The sequence below is a fragment of the Stegodyphus dumicola genome, chromosome 6, assembly GCF_044657685.1.
Source record: "Stegodyphus dumicola isolate Sdum_Otavi_A_Nest chromosome 6, ASM4465768v1".
In the NCBI taxonomy this organism is placed as follows: domain Eukaryota; kingdom Metazoa; phylum Arthropoda; class Arachnida; order Araneae; family Eresidae; genus Stegodyphus; species Stegodyphus dumicola.
Window position 1 is genome coordinate 114,267,587 of NC_140773.1, and position 15,204 is coordinate 114,282,790.

Sequence of the window (15,204 nt, forward strand, 5' to 3'; positions counted from 1 at the left end):
GCTTCTTTGTGGCATTTATTTAAAAAAATCTTAATGAGTTAGTATATCGGTTATTAATTAGCAACTGCAGGGCTTCATTAGTATTTAAAAAATGGATGAGACAGAAATGTGTGCATTCTTTAAGTCTCGATGGTAATGTCCCCCCCTTTTTTCCCTCCTCCCTGTCCATTAAATTTTTAGTTTAAAAAAAAAGTTTCTTAATTTGGATTAAAATTTTTTTGGATACTTTAAGTATTTTTTATGAGAGGATAAGATTCCTTCTCATTTATTTAACACACTCCTGTACATTTTATTTTTTATATCGAACAGGAAGAAAAGCAGGGTGTTGGTTCAGGTGAATAGAAAGAATGAACATTCATTTTAAGTAGTTTGTTCATCCTTAGTTATGTTCATGCTATTAGGCTGAGTTTTATGCCATCATCTATTAATTTTGTTTTCCGAATTTAGGCCCAGCAATACCAATGGATCCTTCTGAAGCTGCTCAAGCCATTTTTCCTTCCATGGCCAAAGCCTTGCAAAAATATTTGCGCATAACTCGACAACAGCCAAGACACACTATGCAATCTATTCTTGATCATCTAGCCTTGTGCCTGAGTCATGACCTCAGTCCAAAAGCTTTTCTTGAGAAATATCTTGTATCCTCGCCGGTTCTTCAAAATGATAGAGAGCATCGTCCAAGCCAAACCTGGGCTCTGGTCTGTGACACATTATTGTCACGACCCATAGAACCTGGATGTATATTCATGCTTCGTCAAAATGACATTTCGTTATTGGTTACCATTGCTCACTTGCCCCATCTGAGTATAACTGAAGAAGTTATTGATCCAAAGAGCAATAAATTTGTATTAAGATTAAATTCAGAAACGTCAGTGTAAATTGTATAGTCTAGATAGACTTAATTGTCTTTTATATGCCTGACCTGGTTTTTAAGGAAGGTAGATAGATATTTGTGGTGCTTTAATTTATGAAATATTTGTATTTTCCATGTGATAAATTAGGTGGTTGTGCAGGTGCTTCTGTGAATGAATTACTGTTACGAAAAATTATGTTTGTTAATCTCATGTTTTATTTAAATAGGAATATCTTGTAAAGAAGCATTTTTGATGGAAAAGTTTCTGTTTTATAAATAGAAGAATCAGTAATTCTGAATTATTCCTTTATGTTGCAGTAAAAGCCCACTTTCCTACATCTAATTATTTCCCTCATCCTTACAAACTATTTTATACCAACTATGGTATAATAGCTTGTAATAACGAAAAATTAATTTAAGAAAAAATGTTGCATCTAGCATGTTAATTTCATTATATGAAGATAACAATGTTTATCTCATTTTTATGAGAAGTGTAATATTATATGGTACCATTTGATTTGTGATAGGCATGTGTTCTTCCATTTACCAATTTATATAGTTAATGACTATTTATTATGTATATGGTTATTAAAATATCAAAAATTTATTCCTTTCTCGGAGTTTTTAGAATGTTATAAATAATGATTTCTGCGGTAATACTTGAAGTTAATGATTAAAGTAGGCTTTTACTGAAATTATTTCTTGTTTAAAATGTTTTTGATTTTATAGCTGCAGTGAAATCTTTCAAGGTGACCACTTCCAGAACTAGCAAGTGCATACGGGACTGTAAATAAATATCAGTGTTAATATTTATAATAATATTTTTTAAAATTACAGTACATAATTGAGTCCCATTGCTCTTTTGCCCCATTTGAGTAGGACTGATAAAGTTATTAAACTAAAGCACAATAAATTTGTCAGTGACCTTTCATAGCATATTAAAAACGCTAACATTTTTCTTAGTCTTGAAATGTTGTTTTTAATTACTTCATGCAAAATTGCAAAATTTTACTGTGAGTAAATAATAATAATTATATTGTGTACTTGTAGTCCTATTAAGAGTTTAGCATTTTTGTCCTAATAATTAATCTAACATCTTAGATTTTAAAGTTAATTGTTAAATGCTTCATACTTTGTTCTGCCAGGTTGTTTCAATCATTAAAGGATTTGAATTAATTTGCTAGCAAGCTCATTATTTTTACTTTAATAGCCATCATGTTTTCTGTATAAATGTTTTCATTTAAATTTCTCGGCAGAAATATGATTTTCACAGTAGAATAGCATATTACCCAATTTTACATAGCAGCATTAGTTAACTGTTTGCTTTATAACCTTTACCAAATTGTTTAGAACATTCAGTATTAATTTAGAAGTCAAACAACAAAAATCAATGTTATCTTTTCAAGTTTTCACAGGACTAGTTTTGATGGTTTTACCAAACCATGATCCTCAGCTGCATACCATTGAAACTAGTCCTGTGAAAATGTGAAAACATAATGCTGTTTTTTATTGTTTGACTTCTAAATTAATACATGTTTGGTGTGTTATTGTATCTTAATCATTCAGTACTGTTTGACCTTATAAATTTCATAATTGGCTCATTAATAAATTTTTACTGTAAACATTTTTATTTTACTGGTTTTCTTTCCTTATGCAGTTGTATCAAATCCCACATTTTGTGACTTTGCAGAGAATTAATTTCTGTATCCATAGATTCTATTTTTCAAGCTTGCTTGCAACTTCTGTCAAGTGTTTTTTAATAAATCTCTGATGAAAAAGTTGTAGAATTAGGTTTTCTGTTAGATATTTACGTTATGAATTTTAAAGTAGTTGAAATGCTTGTTAATGTAAGAGTTTTGCTATATTATTATCTAAACTAAGGAACGGAGCCCTGTGGTAGGAGGAGACCGAAATTTCATCTTTCTCTAAAATGAAGCTTTAAATTATTTTAAAAATTTAAAATAATTATAATACAAGAACTAAATAAAAATTAAGGAGGCAGAATTTTTTGTTCGTATATTTTAATTAGCAAACAGATTTAAACTGTGAAGTTTTTTCAATGACTTTAGAATTGTTAGAACTTACAAAAACTGTTTTCCATGTTCCAAAATTTTGTTTATTCAAAATAATTTGAAAATATTAAATTATATATTTTTCTAAATTGTTATTACTGTTTCTATTTCCTTTTCTTTACAATTAGTTTTGTCTTTTAATTTTGCAGCATTAATAAATTGATCAGTTGCATTTCTTCTTCCGTATATTTTTTGGCTAAAACCAAAATTAAGAAATCCCTGTTTTCCTTTTTGTAAAGACCAAAGTCCACTTACTTCCACTGAAGGTCAGAATTATCTGAAATGTTAGTAGTTATCTTAGGGAGATTTCACTGTATTAAACTCTAATAATATAAGAAATAATCATAATTTACAGTATTTCCTTTTCTTAATTTTAACTGCATGCTAAAAATCTTTTGTGCATGCCTGCATAGTAATTACTTCATATTTTTTTTTTTAATTTTGTCTCCAACTTAATATTTTACAAAAGTATAAATTAACTTTTTTTAAAATTTAAAAACAGACTATTACATAGTTATCTGCCATAGATATCATGTATTTATTAAATGAAATAATTTTAATTCTTGCAACTAATCGAATGTATTGCAGTTTTAGTCCATATTTTTTAAATTAATCAATGCTTATGATCAAGAGATGATTTGCTTTATTGCAGTAGTCATTTTCTTATTGTTCATACGAGAAAAGTAAGATGCTAATAAGTTAGTGTAATATTCTTTAACAAGTTTATGTAATTTTTATCTATAAGAAAATGTCAAAATTGTTTGCTAAATGTAAATTTGCTATCAGAAGCAAAAATGTGGATGCCATTTTGTAAGCAAAAAATGTGGAATAACTTGTAAAGTCATTGTAAGATTGTAAATTATGACATCTCTTTGTAGCATATTTCACTGTTTTATTATTTGATTATATTATTTATCTCATTGTAATCAAGTTGGCAATTCTTTTATTTATGCTATTTATTTCTAGATATCCAAACTCATCAGAATATTTCTTTTCATTTTGATCTACTTCCCTAAATATTCATATATCATATATGTGTATATATTATGAAATTTCGTATTGAAAGAATGTCTTGTAAATACATTTTCAAATGAAACTCTATTTATTTTTTTGCAAATAAATGTTAAAGCATCAAAGTATATATCTAACATATCACTAGATGTAGGGTTTTGAAGTCTTAGTGTTGCTTTTAAAATAAATACATTCATTTGACTTCACTATTTGAAAATACTTTTTATTATAATAAGCTTTATCAGTTGTTACTTTACTTAAAAAAAAAAAAAAAAAAAATTGTGTTTTTCATTGTTTTTGAAAATATTCTACAAGTTTATGTGTTTCAAAATGTTATTAGAAATTATGTAATTTAAAAATTACGACTTAAATCTTTCAGAGCAATTAGGTGAGCATGCTTTAAGAACATTGTGAATTTGAAAATTGTAACATCACAAAGTTGTTTACAAACTAATTTCTTGACCAGTTCAAACAGGCCTTTTATGTATTGCTCTTCTTGAACTTCATTAATCTAAGTCTTATTTGATATGTCACTAAGTATACAATTTTCAGATCTAAAAGCAAGATTTTATGTACTTTTTATGACAGAAAAAATAAAATTTGAGAATGTTATTATCTCTTAAAATTACAGCTTATTTTTGGACATTATAAAGGAAACTTATGTGTACATTAATTCTGGTTTAAGTCATTTCCCCTGCCTTTTTATGCAATAAAAAGTGTGACTGTTTTTAAAATCTTTGATGAATGTTTTCAAATAATAAATATGAGTTCTGCTATGGAAAGGATTTTGTTGTCTTTATTAATGTTCACAAATAATAAAATATAGATTTTAAGAATCTCTTCACACTGTTTTAGTAACTACTATTCTTTTTAAACTTTTTAATTTTGTAATATTGAGATCTTCAAAATCCTACCTGTATATTGCATACGGGAACAGAACCTAATTGTGTCCAATATTTTTATAAACAAAAAATTGTAACTATGTGAAATAAGCATCTAAATATATTATATATAAAAAAAAAAAGAACTCTTTCTTCCCCCCTCCCACAAATATTTCCATATTACTTTTTCATTTCAACATCAAATTTAGTCATAGTGCTTCCCTGCCAGTAAAATTTAATTTCATTCATAAGCATTTTGCTGTACTATCTAATTGATAAATATGTAACTAGCCTCAAAATTAGTGGATATATTCTGTCTCTGTGGTTGGAGAGATACATTGTAACATATTCAAGAAATAATAGTGAGTCTTGCTAGTAATATGTTTGTATATAGAATTTTTTTCTCATTTGCATGCCTGTATGTTTTGTATCATGGACTTCTGTGAAATACATAGAAAATTTCAGGTATTTTATATACTTATAGATCATAAAATTGTGTCACATCAAAAGTAATGTATATAATAAATAAGATTATAAAATATTTCCTCTTTTATGATGAAAAAATTAATTGTAACATCCCATTACTGAACTGTCAAAATGATTTATTTTTCCTCTTAAAATTTTTCATTCATTTTTAATGCTAGAACTATTAATTATTAATGTGCTTTTATTTCTGCCAAGAGGGAACGTCTGTCATTTTGACAGATCAGTAGTTTTAATGTTAATAGTTTTCTTAGTACATATACATTAGTTATTACATTTTCATCAGAAATTGTATAAAATTTGTAATTTATCTTTTAAAAACATTTCTATAAAAGCATTTGTTTTCCTAAAAGTTTCCCTTTTTTATTTATAGTAGAAATTTGATTCATGTTTTTGCTTTACAGTAAAAAAATTTTCACTGCTGGCAGCTTTGTGAAGGGTTTTTGGATTTATGATGTAAATTTATTTTAATGAAGAAAGCTATTCTGCAGAAATTTATGCATGCCAATTTTGAGAGGTTAAAAAATTAATTTTATATTAATTGCACATGGTAATGAGTAGGTATCTTCCAATTTTCTCAAGTTATGGGGCTGTTAGGATGTGGTGTAAAAGGACTAGTTTATAAAATAATTATGATATTCCTGATAATTATCTATATGTTAATTATTTATCTGTTGTAATTGTGACAGTAGTAGCTAAAGTCTTTTTAGCAAAAATTTTAATTTATGTATAAAATACTGTAATAAATTGTATAAGAATTTATATTTTGTTTTCACTAATGCCAAAATCATGAATCTGTCTTTTTGGGGGGGGTCGGGGGAGGACATTTTCTGGCTTATTTTTCAGTTTGTTCATTGCCAAAATAAGAAAACATGTAGTCTCACGATGTATATTAAAGATATGTTTTTTAAGCTTTTCTTGAATCCCTCTGAGGTATCTTATAAATAATAATGACTGAATATATGCAATGTGATTAGTCATTTTTGCCTATTTTTGAAAAATCTTAATTCATATTGTCACAGCTGGCATTAGTGCTAACACTGATTTAGCTGAATAGATGCCAGTTATTTATTAAGAGCGTCCCACATTTATTGTTGCACACTTCTCACGCCAACAACCCTTCCAGAGCACTTATATTTCAACAAATTTTAAAAACTGCCCTCTGCAGAATATTACTGTTGCAAGTATTGATGCCTAACCTAAGGTTTTCAAGTCAGGTTATTTTTTTATTTTTTTTTTTTTTTGATAGAGGGTGTTCCTGTTTTAGCTTCCAAAATATTTATTCTAAATCATTTTATTTAAATGCTTTTGAATTAATCAGTATGTATTTTAAAAATTTAGTTCCACGTTGAAATAAATTTACGAGAAAGAACTTGAGAAATTTGGAATTTGTCTTCCATAATTTTGTAAGTTTAAAAAATATGTATGTTAGCATGTTTGTATATAACTTTTTACATATTGCATTTATTAGAGCAAATATGACTTTATATTTTCATTCTGTGAATGAAGATTTTTTTTACTTAACTTGTAATATTTAAAGAATTCTTCCCCATTTTTTCTTTTTATATATGGAAGAATAAATATTTATATTTAAGTTTTTAACATAATTGCATTAATATGTATTTGATCTTGTGGGTGTTTCCCCATATTGTGTATTCATAATATATACAATAATATATACATATATTTGAGTCTTAATGAGGAAAAAGTTTATTTCCAGTCGTTCTAGTGTAAAAGTTGATTTTTTATATTTAACAGATTGCTGAACAGTTAATGTGAAAATGCATTTGTTTTTCATAATTTGCATTTTAAGTTTCATTAATTTCTACCAATGCAGAAATTTTGATTTAAAAACATTAGTGTGAATCTTTTATTTTTTATAGATCAAAAGAAATGTGAAGGTCTTTTTTATATTATCCAGTATTAGAATAATGCATTTTGTCTCTTTAATAAATAGAACTAAAATTTCATTCACATGCGAAAAAATGACCTTAACATCAAACTTTTTTTGGGTGTGTGTGTTGGGGGGGGGAGTTGTCATTTGAAATTTGCAGTGTATGTGCAATTTTTTAATGAAATACTTTTATAAATGTAGAATGGGGTTTCATTATTTAATTTATAGATTTTATGCCCAAATTCAGTTTGAGCTATAGTTGTTAGTAAAAGAAGAAGCAGTTAATGTGTTTGCCTTAAAAAAGGTGAATTTGCAACGAAATCTATTCTTATTTTAATATAATGCATAATCTTTGACCTTTGATAATTCTTTTTCTGAAATATTTTGACATTTTTATCAAGTGTGATAAATGTTGCTTATTTTAGGTATTTTCCTGTTTTAATGGCCATATATCAAGTTGTTCCTATCATCACTTGTTTCAAACAGCACAGTCTTAGGTACTTCTCTGTTATTGGGCTAGATTTAGAACGATATGAATGCATGCATTTATGTATGTATACACATATGCTTATATACATACATTTCTGAATCTGGTTTCAGTAACAGAAAAGTACCCTATTTTATTATGGTTTTTAAGCAGGTTTTTGTTTTATTGGAGTCTCGCATAAATATGCCTTGCATGGATTCCTTGTAAACTCAATTTTGAATGCAATGAAATTCCGAAATGCATTGTAAATGTTTAAAAAATGTCTGTTTCTGCACATTATTGTCTTTCATTTTCAAGTTTTTAATACTAGCATCATTACTTTTATGAGAAAATTTTACGTACTACATTTCTCTCATTCATTGAACTTATTCCAAAATTTCTGTGCATTAAATTAGGCCCAAAATCAGTATATATGATTTAACTCTCTGACAGCTTTAGCTTTTAGGTATGAAATATTATACAAGCATTTATTATCTAAATTTTAATTTATTAGAATAATTTCTAAACCATCAAAGAAAAAAAAGTGGAAAAATTTTTAAAAACAAGTGAATATGTACTGAATGACAACAGAAGTCATGATCTATTAAAAATAATCTGGCTTGTTAGAGAGTTAAAGAATTTTATATGTGTTGAAATAATTTCAGCTTGATTTTATAGTATTTTTATTTCCAAGTGCCTATGACATCAATATATATGCAGTGCTCAATTCTGCACAGTTTTTATTGTATTTTCTTTGTTAATTTTGTTTTTAGCTCTTTTTACCTTGTTAATATTTTGCCATATTTTTATTATTTTTATACAAAAAAAAAGTATAAATTTTGTTCTTGAAAAATGTTCAATTTTTTTGTTAAATGTAAAAATGTTGTACATATAACAATGAAGATAAATTTTGTAATGGAGATTTTTATACTTGGAAGAAATCTTCTCTTAAAAGAAGAGGTTTAAAAAAAGCCAGACAATCGCAATTCAAAAAGTAGTTATTTCTATGTGTACATTTTTCATGAGTATCTTTTGTGGTCATGTGTTCAGTCACATATGAATTTGTACTTTAACTTTGGTACTATGGTGATTTAATAAAACTTCATTCAAAATTTTCTCTATGCATATTCATATAAATATTGTTTTTCATTTAAGGTGTTTTTCTCTGAAAAGTACAGTTCTTCAATTGTATATAAACAAATAAATTTAATTTTAAAATATTTCAATACATTTTTAGATTATTTATGAAATATGTTTTGTTGTTGCATATACTGTACACAATCATTAATTTTCTTTTTATAAAACTGCATTTTACTAAATTAATCCAACTTATATATGCTTCGCTTATGCAGAAGGGTATTTTGATTGAATGGTTTATGCTCTGAGGAAATATGCTGTATGCGCATTATTTCTTCTGCCTGGCAAAATAGTTTAATTCATACTCGATATGAAGATATTCTGAAAGAAAAAATATATAAATTTAGTTTACATTCAGTCTGTTTGAAAAATCATTGGTTTAGCAGTTTTCATATTAACTGTTAATTATTGTTTTATTTATTCAAATTTTTGGAAAAGTAACTGTAATATGAGAAAAATAAGTATTCTTAATAATAATGCATTCAAAATAAAATCACGTAGATCATATTGTAATAGCTAGCATATATATAATAAATCAAGCAAGAGATTTAGCTGTAATTTGCAGGGCTGTGGTGTCGGAATCGGAGTTAGGCAGATTTTGGGGTAAAAGGAGTCGGAGCTGGATTCACTAAAAACAGGTCAACTCCAACTCCAGTTTTTGTTGGACAGTTTGAATTTGAAATGAAATTAAAGTGAATTAAAAAAAAAAAATAATGACAAACTGAGTTATTATTTTTATTTACATTATTTATTTATATACATTAATAAATAGTTATTTTCTATTTTACTGACATTAATAAATAAATATAAGGGAGGAGGATGGATGTGATATTTGCCATTAGTGATTAAACACTTGCGCTAAAAAGACGTGCCACGTATGTTGAGATGCTTTTGTCTCAAACTGTGAGCACCACGTCTTATCGCAAAAATGAAAATAATGTGGTGCACACGTCGCCTAACAATGAGATTGTTTATTTCTCCAGTTACAGCTCTGGATTGCACTCGTAGATGCGGAGCGGTGTAAATGAGACACTTTACTGCTTGTTATATTGTAGCGCAAGGCACCGCAACCGTGAAGTTTAGTCGTAGCCCAAGTGGTTAAACTGTTTCATTTAGTTACTTTGTTCAGTTACAAATCTCATTGGTAAATTTAGGTAAGCAGCAAGAACTCCCAAAATTGATGTCATTGTTAGGAAGCAAGCAGGAAAAGGAGCAATTATTGATCAAGCAACATGATGGGAAGTACATATTTAATGATATAGAGGTTGTTAGAATTAAGAATGTTTTTAGAAGATGTAGATAACCCTAATGTTTCACTAACAGAAAAACTGTGGAATGATCTTTCCAGAATCCAACGTCTTTCTGCACTGTATATAGCCCCAAAAAAGCTATAATCTGAAGAATTAAGAGGAGGCAAGAATGGAAGAATATGATGTTTGTTCTTCCTGAAAAATGGAGGGTTTATTGCAGAAGGAATAATTTCTTCAGTGAAGAAAAGAAAAGCTAGTTTGCTAGACAATGAGATCTTGCTGGGTTCGATATATGTAGATCCAAAACACAGAATTTTGTTGGATGATGAACAAATTAAGGAGGCGAAGAAAGCCATCTATGAACTTTCAATAAGAATGAAATTATTTTGAGAACAATACAATTGGAGTATTCAAATCAGGACAGTCAAACTGTAGACATTGCAATTGAGTCTCTATCATCCTCTTCCAGTGATGAATTAGATTTTGAGACATATTTTTGGGTAATATTGAAAAGGCTAAGGCAAAGCGAATGAAAATAAAGAACCAAGAGCCTTTAGATATAAAATTGAAAAAATACAAGATTTCTACCTGGCCTTTGAAGAAATAGAAAAATATGATTGCCCCTGCAAGACATCTCTTTTAGAACTTATAAAAATCTATCCTGAAAAGTTAAAAGAAGTAGCCTTAACAGTAATAGCTCTTTCTCCTACTCAAGTCAGTGTGGAAAGACTCTTCTCAGCTCTGAAGTTTATCAAATCGGATCTATGGTCCTCCAACAAAGATGATCTTGCCGAAACTAATATACTGTTTCTTAGAAATAAATAATGCCAGTTTTTCCATTTCACAATAAATGCTAATTAATATAAATAATTTGCTATGCCATCATTTTTTTCCCCCCTCTAGCATCTATTACTTCTTTTATATTAAAAAAAAGCCTTAACCCATGTGTGTATGTTTACATATACTATAAATATGAGGGAGTCGGAGTCTTTAAAATTTCAGGAATCGGAGGCGATCATTTTCTCTACATTTCACATCATATTTAAGCAGTTGATTATTGGGTGCTGTGATAATAGAATAGGCTTTGCTATTCAGTAAAAAGATCCAAATTTAAAAAAAAAAAAACTGCAGAGCTGCGCTGGCTAATGCTTGTAGCCAATCAGCAGCACAGTCTAGAGTAAACATAAAATGCAAATGAAACTGCTTTATGTCGACAGAACACAATTAGGGAAACATTAACAGGAAAAAAAAATATATATATAATTTTACAAGATTTAGATTAGCTTAACTACACAAAGAGTCATTATATTATTACCTGCTCCAGTGTATGCACACATTTATAGAATAAACAGTTATATGTGCCCATAACACAGAGCCCCAGAAATCATTTTCTGTGAGGAATATATTCAAAATAGGGAAGACTGATGATTTATCAGTCTGATAAAAGGCAAATTTTAGTGGCACTATGCCACAGAAATATAATCTCTTAAACAGCAGAGCTTATGGGAGGCTTCTACTTCTTTGGTACTCTTTCAGTCTTGAATTTGAACTTGCTTTTTCTAATACTGGCAGTTTTTTGGAATACCAGGTTTTAGATTGGTATACTTTGTTAAAATTTCGACGAGTTCTTTTCTTTTGCGTGGTTCGAGGTGCGTAAAATCAAACTTTTCATCAGGATGTGTTGAAGGCATTTATACTATGTTTATCAGTAAGTTTTATGATGATCGTAGCAGGTCCTGTCTATCTTGCAATAACTTACTAATTTCCTTATCAAGGATTAAGACTATAAGTCTATCACCTTCCTTAAACTCGTAATGACAAGTCTCCTGTCAATAAAAAGTTAATAAAATTTATTCTTATTCCAAGAAATAAAACAAAATGGTGAAATTTCCTCAGAGATATTTGTACAATATCACAATATATTACAGTAGTTATAGTTTAGACTACTAAAACGTTAAATAGAACACAATTCAAAGCAGAGAAAGCTAATCCGTTCTCACCGCGAATTCGCTACAATCAACAACAAGAACTAAGTAAACAACTGAATTGAGATGTTTTCATCTGGCTTTTATAAGTTTTTTAATCATGCATGAAAACATTCTGGTATTTTCTCGAGGTTTCTGGAAAGCAAAAGAGTACACTTACGAGATATCTATTAAATGCGCGTGCTCCTGTATTTTTAATTTTTCGGCGTAGCTTACTCTTAAAACTCGTCGCGAGCAGCATTGTACGAGGAAATGAAACAATTTAATTACAGTTTTACTAAAAATAGCAAACTAAATACAAAAACCGTAACAATATGTTATGATACTCGGAATTAAATTTTGAACATTTCAATTGAGAATGGAAATTCCTTCTTTTGCAGTAGCTTTCGAAACAAAGAAAGCACCGATTAGAAATGTTTTAAATTCTTTTCATTTCTTCCGGTGACAAAACACATTTTTCCAAAATGTGAATTTCACTTCCAGAAAATTAGAAAAAATTTGAGTTCACAGTTTTGTTTACATTATTGGAACGATGGCTGCAGATAGTCATATTGGCCTTGAAAGAATTGCGAATGTCGAAATTGTTTCGTTAGGGGAAATAAAATACTTTTCAAGCAAAGTCGCCTAACGCTTGGACCAAGATAAATTTAACGACGTCCTTTTTTTTTTTTTTTTTTTTTTTTTTTCATTTTAGAAATTTTATGAGGTCGTCGACATTAAAATTGTCATCATTTTATTTCTGACAAGCAAAATCAAGTGCTACGTCTCTAAGAATACCGGTCCACCAGCGGCCGAGCGGTAAAGTTGCTAAACACTTGTACTTCGGTCCGAGGTTCGAATCCTGCGAACGGGCTGGCTGAATGGGGGTTTTCGTGTTTTTCTCAATGTGTGTACGAGCCAGTTTCCTTTAGAAAGTCCTCCACGAACACAACATCTCCTTCCTTAGGCAGAGATCCATAGTGTGCTTTGCCGTAACCTCAATAAACCAAACCAAACCGTATGAATAAATTTCATTAACAAATGGATAAACTTTCGTATGATTCAATTTTGATTTCTAAGGACTTAAATAAACTTATTTGTACGTTATATATATATCATATTTAATTCTCTCAAAGCATGAATACCGTTCGAACTTCGAATAGGTTCCGAATTTAATAGTTTATGCATGAATGAATTAATAAAATCTTTTTGATCAAATCTTTCCTTAAGAATTTTAAATGCTTCAACATAGTTATCTGGGGATAATGAAAATCCTTCAATAGTAGTTAAACTTTAACTACCTAATAAACTAATCAAATAATAGAACTTATCAACCTTAGATAACTGATTATAGCTTTGATTTATAGCTGAAAGAAAAGTATTATAAAATATTTGCCACACCTCAGCATTTCCATAAAACGTATAAGTCATAACTGACATTTTAACACTGTAGTCAAAGCTTCGATCAATAACACCATAAATAATACATAGATACAATTACTATTATCATGAAAGGAACCACTAGAAATTTGTGAACTGTTAACATTTAGTAATTTTGTGCCCCTGAAACTTCATTTCACAATCTTACCTTCGTATTCCGAGGCACTTTCGAGTTAAGATTCAGTGTCGTTTACATCAGTTAGATCTTATGCTTTCAAAGAAACAGCTTTTACTTTTAAAATTTCTATCAAAGAAGCAGTTAAAGATTCAATAGAACCTGTTACTTTAGCTATGGCTGAACGAATAACTTTCTGTTCTTTCGCAAGTTCTGCTTCATTCACTTCCTGTACACCTGGCGATCTGGAGACAAGAATTTATCACTCACGATTTAGCGGCGCAGTAGTTAAACTGGTTTACATTACGTCTATGGAAGCTTTCCTTCTTTACATACACATTCTTTGCACTTTACTGGAACATTTTTAATCCAGTTTAATCCAGTGGAACATTTTTAATCCATTTACACTTTACTGGAACATTTTTAATCCAGTTCGAGCATATGAAATCCAATTATGCCACTTCTGAGACTTCATCATAATGTGGGTGCTTGAACATATACATCATGTGTTCATAAATATGGATGTAGTACAGGACAGCACTTTATTTACAATACGAACAGATACAATTCCCATGAAGCTAATAACATAATGTTTCTTCTGGCTTGCAGCGTAACGTACATAAACCTTATTCATGGCATCCCCTTCTTGTCATGTCTATTCTGACTCAGGGTCGCGTGGCAAAGAATGTTTATGTAAAGAAGGAAGGCTTCCATAGACGTAATGTAAACCAGTTTAACTACTTCGCCGCTAAATCGTGAGTGATAAATTCTTGTCTCCAGATCGCCAGGTGTACAGGAAGTTGAGGAATACGGTACGAAAACAAAGAATGAAAGAAAGAAACAGGATTCGTTTTATGACAAAACTTTTCGCGATAATTTTACCTCGGAGTTTCGTAGATATTTTTACTCAAGATAAATAATACGTTAATTAATCTAATTCCGCGGATCATTAATTTGACTTACTCGATACAATGGGAGAAAAAATGTCAAAGAAGTTTGCGTAACTTTTACGCGCATGCGTAAAAAAGGTGTTGAGGCTGCATGGATAGTGATTCCTTCCCCAGTTTGGAGTACGGGAGCTAGACGGTTAAAAATGTAGATTTAAATTCATTTAGAGTACAAGGATCACATTGAGCAAAAGGGAAGAACCTATTATTATTTATTTCCTTATCGTTATCTTCCTTCTAACTAATTAATCAAGGTAAGACAAAACTGTTTATCTTCTCCCAATGGGTTCTGCCAGGGCCGCTGATTGAAATTGATATCCCCTGTACATTTCTATCTGCGAAATCTTGAAGCGAATAATCCATAAATGATAAATACATTCTTTACAAAAACATATTTTAATGAAGACGCAAACGGGTTACAGACTATTTACATAATGAAAAGTGTTTTAATTTGCCACGACGCAGCGTGCGACGTCTCCTTTCCGAGTTCTCGGGCGATCTCTGAGCGAGAGTTCATAGTTCGAGATGACGTCACTCAGCCATCGGATCTCAGCAAGAGTTGAGTTGCAACATCCTCCGGCCCGAAAGGACAATTGCTGTAATTATCCTTATTACATTCCAGCTCCACTGGATATAGTAGTTGCACTGGTCTTTTAATCGTATGGCCATTGGCCAAGCGGACAGCACAGGCCAT

General features: G+C 29.6%; 1 protein-coding gene across 1 annotated transcript in view; it reads left to right on the top strand.

Annotated features, from left to right (window-relative positions):
- Vang (Strabismus domain-containing protein Vang) overlaps positions 1–8,773 on the top strand; it is a 30,566-nt gene extending 21,793 nt beyond the window's left edge. The window contains exon 3 of the mRNA XM_035365164.2: positions 448–8,773. Coding sequence (XP_035221055.2) covers positions 448–875 — 428 coding nt within the window. The 3' untranslated portion in view covers positions 876–8,773. The remainder of the gene's footprint in view (positions 1–447) is intronic.
- Positions 8,774–15,204: the final 6,431 nt, after the last annotated feature.